Genomic DNA, 27,451 nt, shown 5'->3' on the forward strand with positions numbered 1-27,451 from the left:
AGCACTTGATATATAAGTCTAACCTATTGACTAATATGTATATGCTAAGACTACAGTGTAACCACTGAAATATTTTTAGAAATTATAGCAGTGGGTTTGGGGTTCATTTCACTTTTGAGAAAAATAACTGACCACGAATATAGATAGTACTATCTACTGTCAGATTACATCAGAATACATCAGCCTCTCTGCATGACTCTATGTAGAGCTAATTCACAATAGTTTACTCATCAAATTGACCTTTCAGTCACTGTAGATACAAAAATGTAACTGTATCACACTAAAACAGCAACAGACAGAAAGAAAAGGAACTTGCTCCTTTATCAGTGCTCTAAATCAACATCAAGAGAGAGCTGCTTTGTTTGGTAATAAACAATGCAATAAAACCTGTTAGAGACACTGAAAAAAACCATATTTATCTGTTTTAAACAGAAAAAATCAGTTTTAGGAAATGAGAATAAAATCAGCTAATATACAGAGAAGCTTATATTGGATTTTTGTTGCTGTTGTTAAAAGCTCAAAATATCTAACAACTGAGTATTACTTCTCTCCTACAAGTACAATGTGTGGCAATAATTTCAGTCAGATCACCATGAGAAACATAGTACCAATGAAGTAAATCAAAAAGCTGCAAACTGAGTTTTTCATCTGACACAGCAACTGTTTTTTGATTTCTGACAGATGTTTGCACAGTGTGTATTTTGAAAGTACTGCTGTAAAACAGTATTCACTTGGAACCAAGGCTTTGAATCTTGCAGTAACAGTTGTAGTCCTTTAAAGAGGAATTCCTTTAAAGAGACAATTTTATCAGGGAATAAAAGTATGCTTCATTCTATTCTCTAAATCTCCTTACTATGAAAGTCTGTATTTTCAAATAAATATTTGTTGCAGAAACAATCTATTAATGAAAATACACTGCATGAAAACACTACTGATTTTTGGCCACTTTAAGAACTATCTTGTAACAAATGCATTACATAATACTTTATCTTTCTTCTTTCTTTCTTTTCTCTGACTAGTGCAGAGATTCTTAGTTCATTAATTTGCTTCTAATAGTTTGCACAGACCACAGAAGAAAAAGGGAAACAAAATATGGCCCTGTTTTTAAATTCGCATTCACGGAACAAGCTGAGACAAGGAATACACCAGCCAGATGACACTATAGGAGATTAAAAGTTTGGGTCATCATTTAAAAAAACAAAACTCTTCACACTGAGCTAACAGATTTGCTTACAACTTAGTTTCTGTAGAAAACTAAACAGCAGGAAAAAAAACCTCATCTAAATCATGTTATTGAAAAAGAATTGGAGAGAACACAAACACAGCAACCCTGCTTTTACAATTTTTAAATAATTTCACAATCTATAGTAGAGACAGTCAAGACATGATGGCCACAGACCATCAGATACACCTAGCTGAGGACCCAGACATGGCTCAAGACAGAATGCACTTAACATTGCAGGTTTGCAATCTTTTTTTGGTTTTGCAGGTTTGCATCTTTTAAAGGCCTATTTTGGCCAATTAAAACACTGTAATTATTGTACTATTCAATATAATTATTCTACAGCATTTGACTACGGGCTATCACAACAGCGAGTGCAATGACACCAGTAGAAATATGCTTTTAATATCTGTCCTTGTCTAACAGCTTAAAATACTATTGAAAATCTTGCTCTTGTTTGCAAAGCTGTAATGGTGGACCAAAGATACTTGAAATGAGTGACTTTCAGTTTGTAATGGTATATGTGGAGCTACAAGTGGTCTTCTGGCAGGACAGAGAATGTATCACAAAGGACTGATCCTCCACATACCAAGTAATTATCTCCATGTTTGGATTTGAGCATTCGGGTTACATCTTGTAGATTGTGGAGGTAAGTTTCCTCAGAACAGCTAGCAGGGAAGGATACAGCAATGATTCGCTCTGTGATGTAAGTGAGGTCAAGTTCATAGCCTTCCTCCATAATGTGATCAAAGTCTACACTTCTGTGAAGAAATAAAATGTGGCAGTTCAGAATAAAGCAGCAGAGGACAAACATAGCCTATAAATGAGAAGAAACTGAAATCTGGACTCATGCAGTCAAACATCTGATGTCTCCAGTATTTCTGTTAGTTATAATTTACTGTATGCCTATAGAGTTCAAATTATTCAGTTCACTACACACAGCACATTTCTGCACATCAAAGCTATAATGAAAAAATCTCTGCAACCATTAGCATAGAAAAGCAGTAAAATGAATACAAGAAATTCTGACAAACACTAGTGCAATGTATTTGCAACTTTAAATAACAAACATATTGGTACTTACGTCTGCACAGATTATTTTGCCACGGAACTCTGCAAATGCTTTACAGACCGGTGGATTCACCACTAACATGTAAAACACTGTAAACAGATACCATTTGAAATCTGCTCTTAGTTACACTGAAGTGAGCTGAAAACTAGTCTCCAAACTGCAACAGACACCAGTATAATGCAACTAATTCCACAGGTTAGTCTACAGATACTATCTACTCTAATGCCTCCTTTTCCACATGGAGGGCATGATGAGGCACCTTACCTTGTCCTTAATAGAACAATCAGAAAATTATAGTCATTAATTTAAAAGTAAGCTCAGCAAACACGCCCAGCTGTTTTCTCAGAGATTGTAAAAATGGTCCTTGAACAGCAGGACACACCTCACAGAAGACTGAAGTCACAGAAATGACAACCACAAATAACAAAACTTAAACTCACCACAGCATTATATGTCACTACCACACAAAACACAAAAGAAATACTTGCCGTGATCCTTTGTCACAACTGAAAGAGGAGTTCTTTGATGCACTGCTGGAACTCTGGAATAAAGAAAGCAGAATGGTCAACTCCATACCTTCCTTGCTGACACTTGTCAGTGTTCCTCCCTCTTGCAACTCACTACTGCCAGGGTACGGCCAGTTCTCTTTTTCATAGAATCATGTAACACTTTGGGTTGGAAGGACCCTTAAAGCTCATTTAGTGCCAACCCCACTGCCATGGGCAGGGACACGTCCCACCAGGCCAGATGCTCTTCTTGGTCCAACGGACTTCTGGGACGATGGAGCTTGAATTTCTGTATAAACCTGCACAAGTACCTCACAAGTGACTCTTACGACAACATTGAAAAATATCTACAGTTTCTTTCACTATAGTAGTCCTGGGAGTCTGAATAGAAGACAGAGTTGCAATACTTTTTCTTTATGAGAACCGTGTGTGTCTTCTGTAGTATTGTTTGCTCAGTAATAATAACTATGCATTAAAAAGTGTCAAAATATTCTCCCCCATGAAGTAATAGAATTTCTCTCACCCACTGTCTCAGTATTAAACTCCAGTGTGTTGAGGCAACCCCACGCACCAATACAGATTGGGAGGAGAAAGGACTGACGACAGCCCTGAGAAAGACTTTGGGGTGGTGGCAGACCATAAGTTTAACATGAGCCTTCAGTGTGCACTTGCCACCCAGAAAGCTGTGTCCTGGGCTGCATCAGAAGAATCCCCCATTACTCTGCTCCTGTGAGACCCCACCTGGAGTGCTGTGTCCAGTTCCAGAGTCTCCAACATAAGGACATATTGCTCCTGGAATGTGTCCAGAGGAGAGCCACTAAAATGATCAGAGGACTGGAGCACTTCCTCTGTGAAGACAGGCTGAGGAAGTTGGGGTTGTTCAGCCTGGAGAAGAGGAGGCTCCAAGGTGACCTTATAGCAACCTTCCAATATCTGAAAGGAGCCTACAAGAAAGCTGGAGTAAGGGTTTTTACATGGGCGTATAGCAAGAGGACAAGGGGAAATGGTTTCATACTTGAAGCAGGGAGATTTGGGTTAGACATTAGGAAGAAATTCTTTCCTGTGAGAGTGGTGAGACACTGGCACAGGTTGCTCAAGAACATTGTGGCTACCCCATCCCTGAAGTGTTTAGGCCAGGTTGGATGCAACCTTGAGCAACCTGATCTAGTGGAAGGTGTCCCTGCCCATGCACTAGGTGGAACAAGATGAACTTTCAGGTCATCTAGAACAGCCATTCCATGATTCTATGATAGTCACCCAAGCCCTCTGTAAATAATGGAGAGAAACAGAGACATCTAGAAGAGGCAATATCCCTTCCAGGATGCATCTTTAGAAAAAGACATATATTACTATACTAACATTGAGAAAAAAATAAAAGATTTATTTACATTTACATATATCTTCTTATACAGGCAATCTGAAGTTCAATTTAATATTACACATCATGAACTCCGTAGGAGAAAGAGTATTCACTAGTCTTCCTGCCTGAAATTTACTAACTACACAAAAAAATGCATAGATGAACTTGTTTAGATGAAGCTTGAGAGCAAGAAATATGATAAACTAGATCTAATTTGGTTACACACATGATAAATACTCCCAAACCAAATGAATTCTGCTTGAAGGGAAAAGTTTTGCCTTAGAACTTTTGATATCATGACATTGTATATCAAAACCTGGCAACAGCTAGGGTGTATACAAGCATGCAACTGGCATGTTTCCTTCCACAATTTCTGGAAATTAGTTGTTGTAAATTTTAAAGCAAATCTGACAGCATAAGGTGCAACTCACCTAAGTGGCTGTTCCCAGTTCCATTGTTCCCTGTGTTCATTGGAGACGAGAAAATTAGAAAACTTCATGGTATTTTTCAGCTTCTTTTTACTTGATGCCTTCTTAGGATTTTAAATGCAGTAGGTAATAAAACATGGATGCCAAAACAAGTAAAAAAGTAATTACTGAAATTCAAGACAAAGCTTTTAGCATGTTTTGTTTTGGGTTTATAAACAGAAAGTAATTAGCAGAACTATCCCTCCACTTCTTTGGTCTCTGTTGGTCACGAGTACTTCCACCATTTTAAAATACATTTTATGACTACATCTCCCTGTAACCTGAATAACCAAACCCTTAGCTGCTTCCTCTGGTAAGAAAGTAATTGATAAAATCCTTCTCTGTTGTACACTGTCTAGAACATAAACAAGCATATAGCCTAGCAGCACGCAGTGTATAAGCATATGAATAATAACATAATGCAGGCACATCAAGCTTTTACAGCATTTCTCACAACAGGCAATCTGTAAACATGAGCCATATATCTTACCATGCTTCTAACTGAATTAAGGTTTAATAATAAATATTAAAAGCAATCTTGAAATTCTGTGACTACCTTTCTTTTTTTCCAAAAATTCCGTGAGGTTTCAGGCTCTTTTTACAGCTAAGAAGTGATTCTTCTTCATTTTGCACCAAATGATACACACCTACCTGCAAAATACACGTTGCACCAAGCACAGAATTCAACAGCACAGAGTGTAATACCTATAAAAGCAAATCATCTCCACCGAAGTTAAAAATTCCCACTATTTTCTGCCTTGCTGCACACTGGAGGGATAATGGCAAAACATCTGCCTAATCTTTTAAGACAGCAAATGTTATCTGGTATAATAAGGTGGACAATTACACAGAAAATCTTTTAAAAACTAGATATGATTTTCAATTCCTGTCAATGAACAGCAGCAGAGAAGATGAAGTGGAATGAAAAATTCTAGGGGTGCTCAACAACACCTAGCTGAAAATTTAGAAAGTTGCAACTTGGCTAGATCCAACTGAACTAGCACTTCACTTGTTGCTGGTATGATAGACCACCCTGAGATTATTCTTCCTTGAACTTCTCTCCAGGATTCTTGTTCCCCTGCTTCCCAGGGACTGCCTAGCAATGCAGATAAGTATAAACAGTCATTTGAAAGCAGAGTTTTGAAAAAAGAAAACACCTCCCATTTACCTACTCATTCAGTTTAAGGACTTTTTATACCCCCAACAAACAGATCAATTCCAAACACTAACACATAAAAGCTATCCCTAAAACAGCCTTTTGGTAAGAAAAATTTAGCTGTGGGTATTGTATGAAAGCCAACAGGAGGAAGCAATTGCCTTTTAAAAGATAACTGACTTCTCTCTAGCTACAGAAGCATACACAAAAACAAAGCAAATACATTGCATCCAAAATACTGCATCAGGCCATGCAGCTCTTTCCTTTGACATGCTCTTTAACCATTACTGCTTCTTTAACCATTTTTTGCTCCTGTATGTAGTCCTGGGCACACTGCAAAGCTTGCTACCCACTATCCCAACCTTCTCAAAAATGCTGTCCTCAGATGAGACCATCCCAGAGTCAGTACAGCCTAAGCGTAATATAGAAGCTAAGAAACAAGCCCACTTGTACATCATGCTACATTAATTTCACCAGGTCACAATAGTCACTTAAGTTAAGTAAGTAAAAGTTAAGTTTACAGCACAGCCTGCTGTCAGTGAAGGTGTTGGAACTGGGCAATACAACAATTAAAGAACAGCTTGGACACTACAGGCTTTTGAGATTAGACCTATTTATTTACCTTCCTCTGACACCAAAGAGGGTGTATCATGTATTATGAATTACTTGGTCTACCTCAGATACCAAGTCTGTGATGCCCCAGGCAGCAAGCTGCATCTCTTACCTTCACAATCTCTCTTTCAGTCTCCACAGGAGTTTCAGAGCAAATATAACACAGATGTAGTACGGGCCATCTCATCTCACATGGCGTGGTACCAAGGTGGCATTGAGACACCTTCTGTGGTAGTCCACAAACAGAAGGAATAAGTAACAACCCCTCTGCTGAGCCTGCATCCCCTAGCCTATGACAAAAGTCTTCCTCTCAAGAAAAAAAATGGTGATAATGAAGTAAAAAATAATGCCCATAAAAAAAAATTTAAAATCCTATCTGTAAAAAAAAACATATTTCTCAGAAAGATGATAATTTTCAACCTTTTCAAGAACTGAGTAAAGGAACCGAGTTATAGCTAGTAGGCTTACACACTTCATAAGCTAAAACTCTCTGTAGTAGAGCTTCAGAGACTAGAAGGATCATGGAAGGGGAAAAGAGTTAAGGGAGATCAATTTTGCCTCACATAAGTTAATTTGCATTTTGTCAGCATACTGTTTTACTATCTTTTATATGACAGTATTCTGGAAAAAAAATTCATAAAGTAACTTCCCAAGCTGCCTGGCAGAAAGGGACTTAAGCATGTTGACTGACAGCCAGCTGAATATAAGCCAGCAGTGTGCCCAGGTCGCCAAGGCAGCCAACAGCACCCTGGCTTGTATCAGGTCGTTCAGCAGGAGGGAAGTGATTTTCCCTCTGTACTTGGCATTGGTGAGACCACACCTTGAGTACTGTGTTCAGTACTCTGTGTTCAGAGGTGCTGGAGCACGTCCACAGAAGGGCAACCAAGTTTGATAAAGGGCCTGGAAAACAAACCTTATGAGAAGCAGCTAAGAGAACTGGGGTTGTTTAGTCTGAAGAACAGGAGAATGAGAGAAAAGCGTATCATTTCCTATAACTACCTAAAACAAGGTTGTAGTGGGGTGAGGTCTCTTCTCACAATTAACAAGTGATAGGATGAGGAGAAATGGCTCCAAGTTGTGCCAGGGGAGGTTTAGGTTGGACATCAGGAAAAACTTCTCTACAGAAAGGGTTATTAAGCACTGGAATGGGCTGGAGGCCCAGGGAAGTAGCTGAATCACCATTGCCAAATCTGATTAAAAATCATAGGTTTAGCAGTGGGCTGGTAGAGCTAGTTTAACAGAGTTAGGTCAAAGGCTGGAGCGGATGATTGTTTAGGTCTTTTTCTACCTGAAAAATACTATGATTCTATGAGTCTATAAATCTGGTATGTAAATTGCTAGTTTTCAATACCAAAGTAAAACTAGTCATGCAGGCTACACATGGGCTTGGAAGTACCAGATGGGATAACAACTTACCCTTCTTGAGACTACAATCAAAGGCAGACTAAGGAAGCCAAATAAAAAAACCCCAAAACACTCAATAGCCTTTACCAAGGCCCTGCTCGTGGTATTGAACTATGATACAATAACGCAACATCTGGTTAAAAGTGCTCTCAGTAGACCATAAGAACTACTGGTTTCAAGAACTGCTCGTTTTGTTGTGTTTTTTTAAACAGCTTGAAACAGTGGTACATGAAATATATGCGCCTTTGAGGAACAGCACTACTGAGAACTCCTGGCTCCAGGACCTAATATGCATTCACTAAACTCATCTCTTTCTCTCTTGGTCTTCTTCTTGAACGGGAGCATTGGCAAATGCAAAAGTTAGAAGAAACTACAACTATCTGAAATACAAATCAACAAGTAGTCAGTGATGCAAAGCTATCAGGGCACATTTTGAAAGAATGACATGGATCTGTTTGGGATATAAATATTTTATGTGTGTCTATTTTTAATGTTGGTATAAACATCAGAAAACTTGTCATAAAACTATACACATTTTACACAGATTCAAATTAGCTTACAAAATTTTTTTCTACATGATTGTTCAACATTCAAACAGACACAAAAAAGAATATGAATACAGACTGACCAGCAGAGGAACAGAATGCATTTTAACCAAATTTGTGACGGTATTTTCATTCCCCAAGTCATGGACAGAAATAAGAAGGAATTCTCTAACCTACTCTAAAGCACAGCGTAACAGTTCTATATACTCTGGGGTACTGCAGGACAGGACAATGAACTAAACAGACTGTTAGCCTGCTCCACCATGACAATTTCTACTGATGCAGTAGTTGTTTTTAGGGATTAAATTGAAACATATTTGTATGTCATGGATGAGAAAAAATTTCCATAATCCTTTGGCCTCTGGCTTTAGAATGGTTCCTGGCATAGAAAACAGATTAATGCCTTGTGAATGCAAATGTCTCTGTTACTTTCTATCTATTCCTGCAATAAATATACAAAAATTAATTAAAAAACTATTTTTTGGAGTTGACTCTTGTCAAGATTTAATGCTGGGTGATTAAAAAAATTACAAATGCTCTCTATTAACTCTTCTCCCTTCGCCCATAGTGAAAGACAGTAAGGAAGAGACACTTTTCGTTTGGAAACTAAAGAACTTCAATGCAACAATAATTAAGGAAAATAATGGAATATATAAAAATATATACAAAACCAGCATCATGCTTCCTTCTGACAATGCTCATGTCACCACCCACACTGCAGGCCAGGCCCTTGGAAAATCCCAGACCAAATGTGGGAATTGATGAAGATGTTATGAGAATGGCAATTCTGTGAAGACCTTGGAGCAAAATCAATGAACCTTTGATCCCTAACAAGCTGTGGGAGCAGAACTGAGCTATGCTTGATAAGGAGAGCAGATGTGGTTTGTGCTGATAAGAACAATAAATTTTTCTACACAGGAGTTGGAAAATTACAAGAAAGCTGTGGAGGAATGCAAGAGAACATTTGGAAGGGGGGCCTGGGGAGTCAAGGCTTGGCTATACAGCTTGTGAGTTAATAAACTTTGATTCAGGTTCTCTCAGTGAATATGGTTAATACACCACAACCAGACTCCTGGACTCAGCAGAAGAGAGGAACAAGATTCAGGAACAAACAAAATATAAATATTTGTGCTTATTTTTTTTCTTAAAGTGATATGGGCAGAAAACCACAGAAAAGTACTCCTGTGTGTACTGTATTTCTACTTTGAAAACCATCATAAGAATGAATTCTGAAAGAATTTTGTTTTGCTCTACAAATCCCAGTTCATCTAAGGCATTACTATCTTCTATGGCCTCAGTGCACGGATGTTTAACTTGGAAGTGTTTTGGTAAGACTGTTTTTCAGATGTACATATGAATTAGTGTTCCCCAAGGTTTCTGAAGCCACAGCATGTCTAATACCCCACGACTTTTCTATGGATTTTTCCCTGGGAACTTGAGACCCCTTTGTTATTGTAGCTTTGTCTCAGGGTAGTTTCTTGGGCTGCAGTATGCCACTTCATTACTAGTAAAGCTAGACTAAACAAGTCATTACTTTCAAATTCTGTAGTTTTATTTTTTGTAGAGAAATAATAGATTTGTGAGGTTTTTAGAATTTTAACATGTATAAACCCACCAAGTATGATTAAATCATGGAAATTATAAAATCTGACGTGTCACTTATATGAGATACTTTTCTCAAAGGCCATTTTTTTTTCTAGTTCTTTTTTCAAGAAACTAACCAGGACAGGCGTATTATCAAATTTCTCTACTGGGGGCTCTTTAGAAGAGAATACAAAATGCATGTGAAGTCCACATTCAACTGAGAATGAGGCACAACTGACCTTTTCCTTCACGTACAGACACACGTTCACATTTGCAAAACTGAAGTATTTCTGAAGCCTTAGTGTCTCAAGACCAGGAGTTCACACTGAGCTTCAGGAGGCTAACACATAGCCCTACCCAGTGCTGTGTAACACTGTGCCACACACAGAGGAGAAGCAAATCTCCCTGGATGAGTAGGTTGTGTCAGCAGCTGTGTTCCAGTGCAAACCTATGGGAAAACTTCCTGTGTCCCTGTGTGACTGTTCCCATGTTAAGTATTAGGCAGGGAGCTCACCTCAACTACACCTCAATTAAAATAATACATGTGCTCCAGCACCTATTGTAGCAGTTTCATAATGACTCCAAAACTTTGAAAAAGCTTCCTGAATGAATACAAGCCACAGACAATGTCATTAAGGACAAAAGACACAACAGAGTGTAAAGGTTTCTGCATTAATTCACACCTTCCTCATTTTGAGGGCCTGTACGGCACGACTCAGTAGCACCTAATGCAGCAGAGTCCCTGTTCATAGATGTTCTACTTTCTACCTCTATAAAGATACAGTTATGTCCCAGGTGGACAGAAAGCATGCAGTGGCAAAGGGAAAGGCTTCAGAAATAGATTTCCTGAGCTTCTTTAACCTAGTTCAGATGCAAGAGATCAAAACTGAAGCAAACTTTCATCACAGATCCAGCGCCCAATTAACTGAAAATTATGTGCATGCAATTCTTCAATAGAAAGTTACAGAATCACTTCTGCCTACCTTTAATTGAAACAGGAAACCTCATTTATTTGTTTTTAATATGTTAATATTAAGAGATCCAAACCCACAGGGTCATGAGGAAGTCCTCTAAATGTAAGAAAACCTTCTGACTCCCTCAACAAAAGGGTTTATCTATGCTTCATAGCTACCCCAAACATTATGATTGAGCTAAAAAAACTCTAGCAGCTCAGAAGTAATGGTGATTTTTCTGGAACAGCATGGATAACAGCATGGATCCAACCACAGACATGACCTCAGTTGTACAAAAACATTTGTTTCCACTCTAAGTAAACAGACGGTATTGCTTACAGAAACCTGACCTCTGAGGAGGTCTCCTGCCTATATTGGTGGTCAAGGATGAGAACTCTTCACTGTCTGCACAGTGTGGCACCACCAGAAGCCTGCAACACCATGGACACCACAAAACCATCACTGTGAAAGAGATGCTCCTTTACTGTAATACAGCTCCTGTTGAAGTGAGCAATGAATGGGTGAAGAACATATGCACCTTGCACATCCTTCCATCCGACTCTTTTTAGTGGCTTTCTTCATAGCAGTCAGTCAAATACCTGCACCACAGTTGCCTGCTAACTACAGGCATTTCCCATGGTATATTTAGAAATCGAAGAAGCTTGGCATCATGATAAAAGGCAAATGCAAAGGGCTTCAAAAAGTTTTTTCTTTGTCTTATTTCACTGACATTGTGGTAAAAATATGCTTGTAAGTGCTATCAGTATTGAAAAGTGTGCTCAGGAGGGATGCTCAGGGGAGAAGGGGCAGCGGAGCGGCCCTGTAGGTAACAGAAGGGCTGGGGTGTATGGAGCTCACAGCTGACAATGGCACAGGTGAGAGTCCCTGGGTAAGAGTAAAGGGACAAAAAAATAATGTGGATGTCGTTGTGGGAACATACTATAGACCTCCTGGCCAGGATGAGGATGCCAGTGACCCATTCTTTGAGGAACTAAGGGAGGCTTCTGAGTCTCCTGCCCTTGTCTTTACGGGGTGCTTCATCTTGCCAGAAATCAACTGGGAACAAACCAGAGCAAGCACAACATGGGCCAGAAGATTTCTAAGCCATCTGGATGACAGCTTTATGGAACAGGTCAGAAGAGATAACATGTTCCTTACAAGTAACATGGAGATTGGAAGTCGTCTCAGCCACAGTGGCCACGAGGCAACTGAGTTACATATCTCTGCTGACCAGAGGAAAACTGGCAGCAAAACTTCAACACTGGGCATGAGGAGAGCAGACTTCAGGCTGCTCAGGGAGCTTCTGAGTCCAGTCTCCTGGGAAAATATTGTTGCAGGTGCTGGGGTTCATGAGTGCTGGTCACTCTTTAAACACCACTTCATAAGGGCACAGGAACAGGAATCTGATCCTACAAATCAGGCAGAAAGGGAAGGTGTATGCCCAGTGGAAGCTGGGTCAGGTGATGGGGGAAGAGAACAGAGATGCTGCTAAGTACTGCACGGAGAATATTAAAGTGGCCAAAGCTCAACTGGAGGTGAAGCTGGCCAGAACTGTGGGGGACAATAGAAAGGGTTTTTCAAATACAGGAATGGCAAGAGGCAGTGTAAGGTAACTGTCCTTACCTTTACAGGATAAGGAGGGTCACCTCACCAACAGGGATATAGACAAAGCAGAGGTATTTAATGCATTCTTTGCCTTTGTCTTTGACACTGATAATGGGTCAAGGGAGCCTCAGTGCCCAGAACTAGAGGACTATGACAAGGATCGACAATGATTAACCCTTAACTGACCCTGAACTTGCTACAAGATCTGCTGATACAGACAGACCCCTACAAGTCCACGGGGCCTGATGGGATTCATCCAAGAGTCCTCCAAGAGCTGGCTGATGTCATTGCTAGGCCTCTTTTGATTATTTTTGAGAGGCCCTGGGAATCTGGAGAGATCCCAGTTAACTGGAAGCTGGACGGTGTTCATTCAAGAAGGACAAGAAGGAGGATCCTGGAAACTACAGGCCAGTCAGTCTAACTTCAGTGCCTGGTAAAATGATGCAAAAGATTATTCTGGGAGGCATTGAAAAACACCTAGAGGACAATGAAGTCATCAGTCACAGCCAACATGGCTCCATGAGGGGAAGGTTCTGCTTGTCAAACCTAATTTCCTTTTATGACAAGGTAGCCCCCCAAGCTGACCAAAGGAAGCCAGTGGGTCCAATGTTTCTGGATTTTAGCAAGGCTTTTGATATTGTCTTTCACAGTAACCTCCAGGACAAAATGTCCAGCATAGCCAGCTGGACATCCATGCTATATGATAGCTGAGCAGCTGGCTCACAGGTCGAGCACAAAGAGTGACAGTGGATAGGGCAACCTCAGGCTGGCAACTGGTCACTAGTGGGGTTCCACAGGGCTCCATCTTCAGCCCCGTTCTCTTCAACATCTTCATCAATGGACAGAGGACTGGAAGGAATTCTAAGCAAGCTGGCAAAGGACACAAAATTGGGAGGAGGCATTGAGTCCCTCGGGGGCAGTCCAGCCCTGCAGAGAGACCTGGACAGGGCAGGGAGCTGGGCAGTCACCAAGCATGTGAAGTTTAACAAGGGCAAGTGACAAATTCTGCACCCAGGACAGCATAACCCTGGTGACAAATACAGACTGGGGAAGGAGAGGCTGGAGAGCAGAGAGGCAGAGAGGGACCTGGGGGTCCTGGCTGATGGCAAACTGAACATGAGCCACCAGTGTGCCCTGGCAGCCAGGGGAGCCAACCATGTCCTGGGGTGCATTAAGCACAGCATCACCAGCCAGTCAGGGGAGGTGACTGTCCCACCCTACTCTGCACTGGTACAGCCTCCGCTTGAGCACTCTGTGCAGTTTTGGGCATCACAGTACAGAAAAGACACCAAGCTATTGGCGAGCATCCAAAGGAGAGCTACAAGGATGGTGAAGGGTCTGGAAGGGATGACTTACGAGGAGCAGCTGAGGTCACTTGGATTGTTCAGCTGGGAGAAAAGGAGGCTGAGGGGTGGCCTCATTGCAGGCTATGGCTTCCTTGTGAGGGGGAGAGATGGGGCTGGGACTGATTTCTTAAGTGACTGAAGACAGAACTTGGGGAAATGGAAGGAAGCGGAGTCAGGGGAGGTATAGGTTAGTATAATAGGAAAAGTTTTTTCTCCCAGAGGGCATTTGAGCAATGGAACAACCTGCCCAGGGAAGTGGTCTCTGCACCGAGTCTGCCCGAGCTCAAGAAGCGTTTGGAGGATGCTGTCAGGCACATGGTGTGATTTAGGGTGTGCCCTATACAGGGACAGGAGTTGGGTTCATGATCCTTCCAACTCCGACTATTCTATGGTTCTATTATGTATAGATATTATATATTATATATAAAATACATATAATATATATATTATATAGAATATATATTATAGAACATATATTATTATATATTATTTTAGATATAAGATATATTTAGTACTACACTACTACAGCAGAAATAATAATGAAGGGTTGGGAAGAGGCATTTAATTTGTTTTGTAAATAACGTAGTATAGTAATTGCATATGGACCAGTATACAAGAACTAATATTTCTCTTGCTGAAAAAAACCTCATTAATTTCTGAGCTCATCTGAATACAACCAACCTATAAAGTTTTCAGTGTTTCTCTTTACTTTTTCCTTGTTTGATTTACAAATACAAAACACAGTTTATTTCATCCGTCCTGGATAAACTCAGGGGAGAAAACCAAAAGCCCACTAATGTTTCTAATCAAAGGCTAATTTCACACAGTACAGACATGAAAGTGCATGCTTTGAAAACAGCTAGATGTAATAAAAGTAAGCAGTCACAAAGAGAAATATACATCAGGAAAGGAAAAAGAAATAAATAAAATTTAATTACTTACAGTTGTGGTTACATGATTTTTAAACGTCTCCAAGTGGTTAGGCTGCAAAAATAATACATTAATATTAATAACCAGTAATTCAGATAAATCTGGAAAACAAATAGATTTTACATTGTCATCTTGCCAGCTAGCCCTACTGAGAGTGCTTACTCCAAGTTACAATATACATGGAGACCTGTACTTTCTCCTTGTACATCCAGGACAGGACTGGTAGTCTTGGTACCAGGAGGTGGTACCACAATGTGAGTCACTGCGCCTCCATGCCAATGACTTCTGAAGCAGTTCTAACTCCTTCCCAGGCAGCCAGTATCTCCCTTTCTGTGGAAGTGCAATTGTCCTCTGATCCTCTATAACCCCCACTCCAGAATCCTAGGGGATGCACTGGAGTATCTGTTGCTGTTTTCTGCCAGAGGCTCCAGGTAAGACCATCATCCCCAGCTGCAGTAGAGCACATTCTTTATCTCTGGTCCTGTTCAGACACGTCCCAGGGCCATGGCATGTACAGTTACTCATTTTATCTATTCAAATGCCTGTACTTGTTCAGGGCCCCATACAAAAAATGTGTCTTTTCCAAGTTACTTTACAGAGAGGCTTCACAGTGTCACTGTACAATGGAATATGCATCCTCCAAAAACCTACAACACTCAAGAAGACCTGTGTCTCCTTTTTACTCGTAGGTAGAGACATGGCTTATTCATCATATCAATAGGAATGTGGTGTCATCCATCTAGCCACTTAATTTCCAGGAACTGTATCTCTTTGGCAGGTCTTACTTCTCTTAATGGCAAACCCAGTTTCCAACAAAAGGTCAATTATCTTTTTCCCTTTTTCAAATACTTCATCTGCTGTGTCTCGCCATACAACGATACCACTGATGTACTGAAGATGCTCTGGAGCATCACCCTTGTCCAGTTTGGATCAGTCCATGGCAGATAGTTGGTCTGTGCTTCCACCCCTGGAGCTGTGAATTCCAGGTATACTGGATTCCCCTGCAGGTGAAAGCAAATTGTGGTCTGCACTCTGCTGCTATGGGAATGGAGAAAAATCCATTGGCAGTAAGAGTTGTAGTCAGATACTGCAGCACTCAGTGGTGGTGTTACTTCATTCAAGCCATGACAGACCACAGTTAATCGCATTCTCTATCAGATTTCTTCTCTGGCCACACTGGACTGTTGAGGGGTGAATTTTGCTCATGACTCCTTGGCTGTCTAATTGGTGTATCAGGTGCTGTATGGAAATCAGAATCTCTGTTGGTTTGGTATTGCTGGCAATGGACTAAAATGGATGTTGTTGGCACTTTTTGTTCCTCCACCTTCATCAGGCCCCCACTGGAAAAGTCATCTGAGAGGGCAGATAAGCTGTACAGCTTCTTAATACTGTCAGTCTCCACAGCTGCTATACCAAAGGCCCATTTATACCCTTCTGGATCTTTAAAGTACAAAGAAAATCTATACCCAAGATGCATGGAGCATCTGGGCCAGCCACAACTGCATGTTTTTCCCAGTTGTGCCCAGTAAAGCTCACCTCAGTTTCTATTACCAATAAGGCTCGAGAGCCTCCTGTAATTCCACAAACTGCAATGGATTCTTTCCCAACATGATTTGATGGAATAAGGACGCACTGGGTACCAGTATCTACCACAGCTTGACACCTTTTGGGTTCTGATGTGCCAGGCCATCAAATCCACACTGTCCAGTAAACTCAGTTACCCCTTTCTTCTACCTGGCTGGAGGCAGGGGACCTCTAGTCTCTTGCATATTTTTGGCTGTCAACAGGTGCAGTTACATAATTTGTTGTTGCATCAATAAAAGGGTTTGTGTTTGGACTGTATCTACTGGAATCATAAAACCTTTCACCACATACCAGCGCAGCCATCTTCCAGGAAAAGTTTTCTGATCTGGGGATTCCACCTTTTACCTCATATAGAAAGTTAGGGGTTGGAAGGGACCTTGAAAGATCAATTTCAAACCCCCTGCCAGAGCAGGGTCACCTACAGGAGGTCACACAGGAACACGTCCAGGTGGGCTTTGAATATCTCCAGGGAAGGAGACTCCACAACTTCCCTGGGAAGCCTGTGCCAGTGCTCTGTCACCCTCACAGTGAAAAAATTCTTCCTTATATTTATACAGAACCACCTATGCTCCAGTTTATAACCTCTGCCTGCTGTCCTATTCTTTAGTCACCCCTGAGAAAAGCTTTACTCCATCCTCTTGGCACTTGCCCCCCTTACATATTTATAAACATTGAGGAGGTCACCCCTCATTCTCCTCTTCTCCAAGATGAAGAGAACCAGCTCCCTCAGCCTTTCCTCATAAGGGAGATATTCCACTCCCTTCATCATCTTGGTTGATCTGCACTGGACTGTCTCAAGCTGTTCCCTGTCCTTCTTGAACTGAGGAGCCCAGAACTGGACACAATATCCCAGATGTGGCCTCACCAGGGCAGAGTAGAGGGGGAGGAAAACATCTCTGGACCTACTAACCACCCCCCTTCTTATGCACCCCAGGATGCCATTGGCCTTCTTGGCCACAAGGCTCATGGTCATCCATATATTTGACCCCTCAGGGTTGCAGTAGGTTGTTGATGCCACTTTCTCAAATCCTCTCCACGGCTGCATAGGTAGTGTCACGTCACCCTGCTGTATGTCCCATTTTATTTGCGTTGGTTTCATAGGAGGGCAACTTCTGAAAGTGGAGACACAAGTCCAGGCAGGAGCAGAGTTTGACTTCTCTGTCATCTTTGCTAGGCTACCCACTATTTCTTCATTTTTTCCACAGCTGCAACAATGGGAGAACAAAAGAACAGACTATTTCGTGTACCCTGCTAGCCAGCCACTTCATTAACTGTTGGTATATCACCATCAAGGGTCTCCCCAGACCCTTGTGGAAAGCATGTGGGAGTAAGCTGAGTGCACTTTGCATTGATTTCTTTAATACCAGTTGGGGCAAGGGCATCTCATCAGGATCAACATTTATTTTCCAGTCACCATAAATCACCTTTCTCAGCTAGTTCTCTAAGGTATTTAATACCTTTTTCCATACTGTTCCATTTGCTTTAGCAGCACTCAGTGTCATCCTTAAAGGGATATCTGCACTCCACAGCTGCCAAAATCCATCTGCAGAGGCTGACACTGTTTAATTTTTTCCCAATGGCTTTATCAATGTCTCCATCTCTGGCCAGGCTCCCCAATTGTCTTGCTTCTCTATTATTTAAGTAGATTGTACCAGCCCCACCATCCCATCACTGGGGCAACCAGGTGATACACATCTCACCTTCATGCTGGCAAAAGTCCTTTTGTAGGTTTAGCAAGTCCTCCAGAGAAAAGGACTGAGGACTTCTCTCTGGCTCCAGTTCCTCCTAATGTGATGAGGGAAGGACTTGCCACTCAAGCAGAGAACTCTTCTTCCTGATCTGGTCTTTCATCTTCATCGGAGCTCTTCCCTAGATGCTCCATCTTCCCTATGTCTTTGGTGACACAGGGCTTGAGTTTATTTTTTTTTGCTTTTTGACCACAGAAGCAAGCTGTGCAGTTATGGGTGAAGAGATGGCAGAAATGCCTCTTCTAGGGTCTGGTACAACAGCAACGCATGCCAGTATAGGTAGAACAACAGCAGAAGTGCTTGTTGCTGGGTCTGATACAACAGTGACTTGTGCTGGTATGGGTGGAGGGATATCAACAAAGGCTGCTGTACAAGTTTGCATGGTGATTGTACTTGTGTTTTAACTTTTACCCTTGCACCTATGCCTGCTGATAATAAATGACCCCTGCAACACAGTAAGCATAAGTAGCATACAGAAACAGGAACAACTATTTCCAGAACCTCCAAACTCTGATGGGATCAACTTGGTATGAAGAAAAGATATATAATTTTCCACTAAAAGATCAAAGATATAGTCTGTAATATGGCTCATCAAGAAATTGTCCAAAGTAACCAGGCAGAGCTACTACCCAGCTTATTACATACTAGTGGCATTAGACATGACAAAAAGCTAATGCCTTTTGCACACTGCCACTGAAGAAGAAACAAACCCATACTAAAGAGGTTCAAATAATAAGATAGCATATATGGCAAGTTGGGCAACAATGTGGAGAAATTGTTATTTGCAAGGAAAGAGTATAGAGTATCAATGAATGACATGTTGATAACCATTTTAAATTCCAGGCTTGCAGAGCAAACAAAATGTGGATATATTGAAGTATAGGCCTACAAAGTTATTAATGCCCCACATTGGGCACCAATAAATCTGTCCCAATTTGGACAGCGGCCGGGCAGTGACAGATGCTCTCTGTTATTCCCACTTCCTTCCCAGAGGGAAGAAGGCAAAGAGACTTTAAAGTTGAAATACCTTGAGTAGGTAGAAGGTGACCTGTCTTGGTAATTCTCTGATGAGGAAATAAGGAGGAAGAAGAGGAGCAGGAGCAGCAGCACCCAGGTAGGAGCAGGAAAGTCTTAACCCAGCAAGCACACCAACCAGGAAAAAAAAACCCATAGGGCTCTCTTGGGAGCTATTTTACTCTGAGCACTGTAGTAAGGAATACTGTGATTGGTTCATTTAGGTCACCTGACCTATCCTCTCATCCCATAGGCTCAGCTGCTCCTCATTATAGCTACAACATCAACAGGCTGCCAGCTCCTGCTGATGTCCCAGGCAGGGTTTTTCAATCCTGGTCCTCTGAACCAGGACACTCACCCACCCACTTACCCACCAACTATTTAAACTTTTATTAAGTCTTGTAATTCTCTAATATTCCTAGAGACAACACGAGCTCTCCCTCCTGCAAACATAATTACTGTTTTTTTAATTTAGTATGCACTGCACAGCTCAGTTTAGGGTCACTACATTTCATGGGGTGTCCATATTCACAGTTTGATTCTCTGTTCCCTTTTATGGATATGTCAGAGACATTTATGAACAAGGTACTGACTGCATTTTAAGACAGCATTTTTGAACCTCTACTTTGCAGACCTGGGGGGTCTATGGCCTTATTATGTCTGGTAGGTAAGCCCTTGGAACAAAAAAAAAAAAAAAAAAACAAATTTATTATATAAAGGTCTACATCAACTCCCTTCTGTGGATCTGCAAATCAAAAAAATTTAGAAAAATTATCATGTCAAGAGTTTCAATTCAGGCAGCAGCTCGCAGGTTTTGTCAAGAACATTTCTTATGATCTGTGCTTTTGTTATCTATAGCTCTGGAGGCAAGTAGCCATAACAAATCAAGAAATACAGAAATATTGGTTGATGAAAGGAAGAAAAAAAACCAGCTCAAAATTTAGATAAGCAACACCAAATTGCAAGAAAGAGCTGGCATACAAAAAACAAAACAAAACAAAACAAAAAACACAAACACAAAAAAACACATTTCAAGGCACCTTTTCTTTCTCTTCAGTTCAGGAAAGCTGTATGAAACAGAAGAAGATAAACGTCTCCATAAATGTTTCTCCAAAGCCCACAGATTTCTTAACATGTAGAAATGGGCACTATGGTTCTGGATGGCAGAAGTGCAGGAACTGAACAGGTAAGTATTAAACCTCCACTGGATATTCCCATCCAAGCAAATGAGAGAAGAGCACAGTCCTGTTGTGTTCTACTTTCCATAATGTGCAGGCACATTCACCAGGCAGGCATCTATATCCTGCAGGACTCCCTGGCAGAACTGTTCTGGTGAGACTGAGTCGTCATGAAAGATGATAGCCAGGGGGAGGTCTGGTAGACTTTGTGTGTCCTTTACCTCCACCAAATCATGTGCTATGTGTATGAAAATACTTGCTTTGTAAGCATGTCATGGGTCTTGTGAGCTAAAGTTTAAATGTAGAAAACACAGAAAAAAATAAGCCCCTGTAAATAACAGAGTTGGGTATTTTTTTAATTTTTATAAGATTTCCAAGCTATTGCTTGAAAGAAAAAAGAAAACCAAAAACTCAGAAACAAATTAGCCATGAGTCACAGAAATTTATTATAAATCAGACCCATTTGAAGCAATTTTCCAGAAAAGCTTTTACTGATTCAAGCTGGAAACCAAAATCGTAGCTGACAAAGCAAAGTCATTGCTTATATGTCTGTTCCCAATTCAGCTTAGTTACTATAATGACACTCCAGGGTATTTGGAGGTCATACCTGAATAACCCAAGTTAACAATATTGTATCTTCTAGTACTGAGGCCCCACTTAAAGTGAAACTGGAGAATGCAATCCTTCATCTGCATGCTCAGGCATTCCCAATGACGCAAACAGTAATTCTCAATTTCTCAAAAAAATCTCTTGCAGGCTCACATTAAAAACAGATGGCCTGTGCTCCATGGGAACAATAGACTGTCTCATTTTTTTGGGGGGGGGGGAAGATGTGTTTAAAGTAAACAAATGCAGTAAGGACTTTGTTGTATCTACTGATCTTCCTCAGCCAAAGAATCTGGCTTTCCGAACTTAGGACCCTGGACTTCAGGCATGCAGACTTTGATCACCTCAGGGATCTGCTGACCAGTGTACCATGGGATGAAGCCTTGGAGTGAAGGGGGGCCCATGACAGCTGGTCAGTTGTCCTGGTTTGAGCCAGGACAGAGCTAATTTTCTGTCTTTTGCTCTCGATTTTGCTTTCAGCTAAGTCCCTTGTAAGTGGCTGCTGAAATTAACAGCAAGTTTCTCAGTCAGTGTCTGCTTCTGGGACTGATAATGCTGGATGCTTATAGCTGTGGCTAGAGACTGGCATGCAGAACCAAGGACACTGTTCTGAGGAACATCTTACGCTCTGGAAAGAGAAAAGGAGTAAAGAGGACACAGCCCTCCTTTGGGGAGGAGCAGACAAGATAAATCACCAAAATTGATTAAATTGAGTATTCCATCTCATACACATCAAACTTGGTATAAATTTGAGGGATCATGAAGGTCAAGCCCTTGCCCTTCCTTCAGCCTCTCTCTTTGCCCTTCTTCACCTGTCCCTGTTTGCTTCAGCATCCTGGGAGGATTCCATCCGTTCCTCTGCCTGTGGTCCCTATCCATGCCCGCCTGAATCTGTGTGTTCCTGCCTCCAGCTCCCGACTGCTGCTGATCCCAGGAGTCCAGCCTGGACTTTCCCAGAGCTGCCCTGCAGCCCTGGTGGTGAAGTGAGCATTACTGTGGGAAAGGGGAGAGGAACATGGTTTTAGAATATATTTTTATATATTAATTATTTTTTCCTTTTTTTCACAACAGTTTCATTAAAGCTGTGTAGTCTAGTTTCCAACCCATAAATCTCTCCCCCTACTCCACTATAATAACTACTTTCCTTACCGGGGAGGAGGATTAAGAGAGAGCATCTGTCATTTGGTTAATTGCCAGTCCAGCATTAAATCATGACAGTCAGTATTCACGGATCACCTTCTCTATGTCCAGGACCAAAGCATACTGACAAAGAGGAAGGCTGGAAAGAATGTTGGAGACCTGCCTGGATGAGCAGGGAGTAAAGGACAGATAGAATGGAGGGCATATAAGGAAGCTGCCTGAGAGCAAGAGATCTGGTTAGAAAAGCTACAGCTCAGTTAGAATTAAATATAGCCAGAGAGATTGAGGAGAATGGCAAAAATTTCCATAGGTATATTAATAGTAAAAAGAAGATTAGGGAAGGTGTGGGCCCCCTCCAAAAGGAAATGGAGAACTGGTGACAAGTGATAATGGAGAAGGCCAAGGTTCTTAACAGCTTCTTTACCTCAGTCTTCACTGACAAGGGCTCCAGCCACACTCCCAGAGTCAGAGGAGATAACAGTAGGGGCTGGAAGAAAGAACTGCCAATTGTAAGTGAAGATCAGGTTTGTGACCATCTGAGAAACCTGAAAGTGTACAAGTCCATGGGACCTGGCAGGATACTCCCATGGGTACTGAGGGAACTTGAGGGAACTTGTGGATGAACACTGCCTATTATATTCCAAAAGTTATGGCACTCCGGAAAAGTCCCTGCTAACTGGAAAAGGGGAAACATAACCCCCATTTTCAAAAAGGGAAGGAAGGAAGATCCAGGGAACGATAGGCTGGTCAGTCTCACCTCTGTGCCCAGAAACATCATGGAGCAGATCCTCCTGGAGGCACTGCTGGAGCAGAAGAATAACGAAGAGGTGACTGGGTATAAACAACACAGCTTCACCAAGGGCAAATCATGCCTGACAAACCTTGTGGCCTTCTATGAAAAGGTCACAACACAAATAGACAAGGGAAGAGCAACTAACGTCATTTACTAGACCTGAGCAAAACTTTTGACACTGTCCTGCAAGACATCCTATTCTCCAAGCTGGTAAAACATGGGTTTGATGGATGGACAACTTGGTGGATTAAGAACTGGCTTGATGGCTGCACCCAAAGAGTGGTTGTCAATGGGTCCATGTCCAAGTGGAGGCCAGTGACAAGTGGAGTCCCTCAAGGATCAGTGTTGGGGTCGATCATGTTTATTATCTTTGTTGGTAACATGGAAAGTGGCATTGAGTGCACCCTCAGCAAGTTTGCTGATGACACCAAGCTATGCAGTGGGACTGACATGCTGGAGGGAAGGGATGCCATCCAGAGGGACCTTGACAGACTGGAGAGGTGGGGCCATGCCAACACCATGAAGTTCAACAAGACCAAGTGCAAGGTCCTGCGTCTGGGTCGAGGCAATCCCAAGCACTGATACAGGCTGGGCAGTCAGTGACTGGCTTGAGAGCAGCCCTGAGGAAAAGGACTTGGGAGTGCTGGTGGATGAGAAGTTCAACATGAGCCATCAGGGTACACTTGCAGCCCAGAAAGCCAACCAGATCCTCGGCTGCATCAAGAGAAGCGTGGCCAGCAGGTCGAGGGAAGTGATTCTCCCCCTCTGCTCTGCTCTCGTGAGACCCCACCTGGAGTACTCTATCCAAGTTTGGAGACCCTGTTACATGAGGGACATGGATGTGCCGGAGTGTGTCCAGAGAAGGGCCACGAGGATGATCAGAGGGCTGGAGCACCTCTGCTATGAAGAGAGACTGGGAGAGTTGGGGTTGTTCAGTCTGGAGAGGAGAAGGCTTCCAGTATCTTAAAAGGGCCTACAGGAAAGCTGGTGAGGGACACTTTAGGATCTTGGGGGATAGGAAGAGGGGGAATGGGTTAAAACTAGAGTTAGGTAGATTATGACTAGATGTTAGGAAAAAGTTCTTCACCATAAGAGTGGTGAGACACTGGAACAGATTGCTCAGGGAGTTGGTCGAAGCCCCATCCCTGGAAGTTTTTAAGGCCAGGCTGGATGAGGCTCTGAGCAACCTGATCTAGCAAGATATGTCCCTGCTCATGGCAGAGGGGCTGGACCCAGATCGTCTCTAACCTTGACAATTCTATGATTCTATGATCTGCGAAGGATCAGACTAACCAGGAACAATTGCAAAATGGAATAGGAGGGTTTTTGATAAAGGTCTGATTTTCTTTGAAGCACTGTTAGAGTACTAACTTTTTCTAAGGTTTTCTGTTCTCTTCCTTTTTCATATATACTTGGGTTTTAATTTTTGTTCTCCTTTGTTTCATAAGATATTATCACAAATAGCCATTTTTAGTTAATTTTGCTTACATTGGATACAGGAAGGTATATGTTGATTACCCTAAATTTCAAGAAAAATGAGGTATGCAGTTAGGGTAAGGCCTTCGTGACTTCATCACTTGCTTCTGCAGTTTGTACAGTATTCTCCCACTCCTTTAAAAAAAACCAAAAAAACCACATACAAACCTCCCCCTCAAACAAACAAACAAACAAATGTACACACAGAAAACATCCTTTTTCTCCTACAACTGGCTATTCTTTCCTCCTCTTCTTAAACAGGCCCAAGCACAACCTGACTCACTGTTCAAAATCAGGTTTTTCTGTTTGTTAAGGAGGAGTCTGAATGTGAAACTCTATTTTTTCTCTTCACAAGCAAAAAAGAGGCTATCTCCAATTCTATAAAAATTCTTAAACTTCCACCCAAGACTTGGCAAACTAGATTAAAAAGTTCAGTTTGAAGTGATGTTACAATAAAACGTAAGTAGCTTGTTACATGTTTGCTTAATCTTTCTGCATTACAAGAGCTATTTACAAAATGCGATGTTTAAATGGCAGCACTACAGGTAACCAGTTCAAAAAACCAAAACAAATAAACTTAAAAAAAAAAAACAAAAACCAAACCAAATAAACTAGAAAAAAAGAAAACAAAACCAAAAACCAAAAACCAAACCAAAAATAACTCTGGTAAAGACCACTCCTTAACCACACCGTAAAACTGGCAAGTCATGCTGTTATAAGGTCCATTCAATCAACAGAGTAAGTTTAAGATAAGAATCCATGTATGCTGGGATTTTCAGGCTTTAACACAACATTTCATTATTGCAAGACACTTGACAGGATATGTGAGATGCCCTTGAGGAATTAACATTTCATTTCCTTTATTCTTTCCAAAGACTGGCTAGGAAGAAGGATAGGAAACTTTCAGTGAATGAGACAACCTTATTGTCCTCTTGATGCACTTTAAACTGTCTCAGAAACTTCCTAGAATTCAAAAATTACCTCAAAGATAATTGTAGGCAGCAGGTGGCAGGACCTGCCGAGTAATGAGCTCAGTCGGTGCTCAGCCTCACCTGTGCCCAAGTGCGCATGCTCAAAGATCAAGGGCCAATAAAAGGTGGGGCCTGAGACCGGCAAATGGCTCATTCTGAAGCAGGTCAGCAGCTGTGCTGGTCGAGGCCAGTTCTCTACTGATCCTGTCTTCATTCAGAGCCTATCATCACTGCGAAGTTCATCTCCTGCTACAGATAATATCCTTCCATTGGCTTTTCTTTGATTTCTTTCTTTTAAAAATAATAGATGCAGGGAGAAGTATTTGGAGAGTTGAGGCTAGGGCCTAAACTTTCTCTTCTTTTTGCAGCACTAGAGAAGAAGACTTGTTTTAGAAAAATGTACTTGTTAGCAATTTTTTTTTTAATTAAAAATGTTGATTTTAAAAAATAGGATTAACTGAGTGATCATAGGTCTTCCAAAATAAGATCCAGCAATTCCAGACAAGTGGCTATACACAAACTTTCCATCTTTGAGCTCTATAGAATTTTAGGAGAACTCATATATCCTAAGTCAGCTCTTAGATGGAAAAACAGTTTCCATGGCACTTCCTTCACCCCCATTTTTTTTCTTTTTTTAAAAAATCTTTAGGTCATACTATACATCTCTGTTATGAAAGCACAAATAAACGATTGCCTCTTGAGGAAATAAAAATGAATACACCAGAATAGGTCATCTTTGCTAAGTATTTGACTTAAATTTCAAAAGCTGGACTAACAACCTTCCCACTTCCCTAATCAGAAGAATATGGATTCAGTAGTATTACACAGAAACACAGCATGTTAGGGGTTGGAAGGAACCTCAAGATCATCTGGTCCAAATCCCCTGCCAGGACAGGTTCACCCAGGAGCAGGTTGCAGAGGATGGCATCCAGACAGGTCTGTAATGTCTCCAGAGAATCCACTGCCTCTCTGGGCAACTTATTCCAGTGCTCTGCCACCCTCAAAGTCAGTAAGTTCCTCCTTATGTTTAGATGGAACATCCTGTGCTCAAGTTTGTGTCTTATTCCAGAGGACCACTGAAAAAAGACTGGCCCCATCCTCCTGACACCTATCCTTTAAATATTTGTAAGCATGGATAAGATCCCGCTGCAGTATTCTCCAGACAAAAAAGACTCAAATCCTCCAGTCTCTCTTCATTAGAGAGCTATCCTAGTCCCCTAATCACCTTTGTAGCCATTTGCTGTACCCTCTCTAGAAGGTCCCCATCGTTCTTGAACCAGAGGGCCCAGAACTGGACACAGTACTCCAGATGCCGCCTCACGAGGGCAGAGTAGAGGGAGAGGATAACTTCCCTCAGCCTGCTTGCTATGCTCTTCTTGATGCATCCCAGGATGACACTGGCCCTCTTGACCACAAGAGCACATTGCTGGTTCATTATCCCATTGCCTACCAGGACTCTCAGGTCTTTTTCCACAGAGTTGACTTCTAGCATGTCAGCTCCTAACCTACACTGATACATGGGGTTATTCCTCAGTAGGTGCAGGACCATACGCTTGCTCTTGCTGAATTTCATACGGTTTCTCTCTGTCCAGTCCTCCAGCCTGTCCAGGTCATTCTGAATGGCAACAAAGCCTTCTGACATATCAGCCATTTATCCCAGTTTCATGTCATCAGCAAACTTGCTGAGGGTGCACTCACCCATGTCGATGGATATACTGAACACTACTGCACCCAGTACTGAGCCCTGGGGAACACCATTTGCAGATATCAGGGTAATGTTTCTCATGCAAACCAAGGCCTGTGACTGTGAGGTGACTCTCAGCGGTCTGCAGAAGTCTTCCAACAAACATGCCACTAAGAGTTTAACTACAGTTCTTGACATAAGACACATAAAGGAGAGCAATACAAACCATTACATAGGCTAAATATAAATAGCACAAATTTAGAGCAGGCATATGCATTGTTTATATGAGAACAAAAAGGGTAGAACTCCTTGGCTGGCATGAATAGGGATAAATCCATGGTTCAGCAGCAAATTCCAGTGCAATAAGATTTCAGCTAATTTCAATTATTTAAATAATTCCTATTATTTAAAGATCCCAACTGCTTTCTCTGAATTTTCTTGATATTTTCCACTTCACATGTCAGACCCCTAATATAAAATTGGCACCATATTTCA

The 27,451-nt window shown here is 41.6% G+C and overlaps 1 protein-coding gene across 4 annotated transcripts in view; it reads right to left on the reverse strand.

Annotated features, from left to right (window-relative positions):
• TNS3 (tensin 3) overlaps positions 1 to 27,451 on the reverse strand; it is a 163,683-nt gene that overhangs the window by 84,875 nt on the left and 51,357 nt on the right. For 2 of the 4 annotated variants that reach the window (XM_071736228.1, XM_071736229.1), the window contains exons 3-5: positions 4,592 to 4,621; positions 2,783 to 2,835; positions 1,812 to 1,983 (exon numbers count right to left, since the gene is read on the reverse strand). In XM_071736228.1, coding sequence (XP_071592329.1) covers positions 1,812 to 1,961 — 150 coding nt within the window. In that variant the 5' untranslated portion in view covers positions 1,962 to 1,983; positions 2,783 to 2,835; positions 4,592 to 4,621. Of the gene's footprint in view, positions 1 to 1,811; positions 1,984 to 2,782; positions 2,836 to 4,591; positions 4,622 to 14,774; positions 14,817 to 15,643; positions 15,663 to 27,451 lie in introns of those variants that run through there. The other 2 variants (XM_071736227.1, XM_071736226.1) reach the window with 2 other exon arrangements.

The sequence above is a fragment of the Heliangelus exortis genome, chromosome 2, assembly GCF_036169615.1.
Source record: "Heliangelus exortis chromosome 2, bHelExo1.hap1, whole genome shotgun sequence".
NCBI classification, from domain to species: Eukaryota; Metazoa; Chordata; class Aves; order Apodiformes; family Trochilidae; genus Heliangelus; species Heliangelus exortis.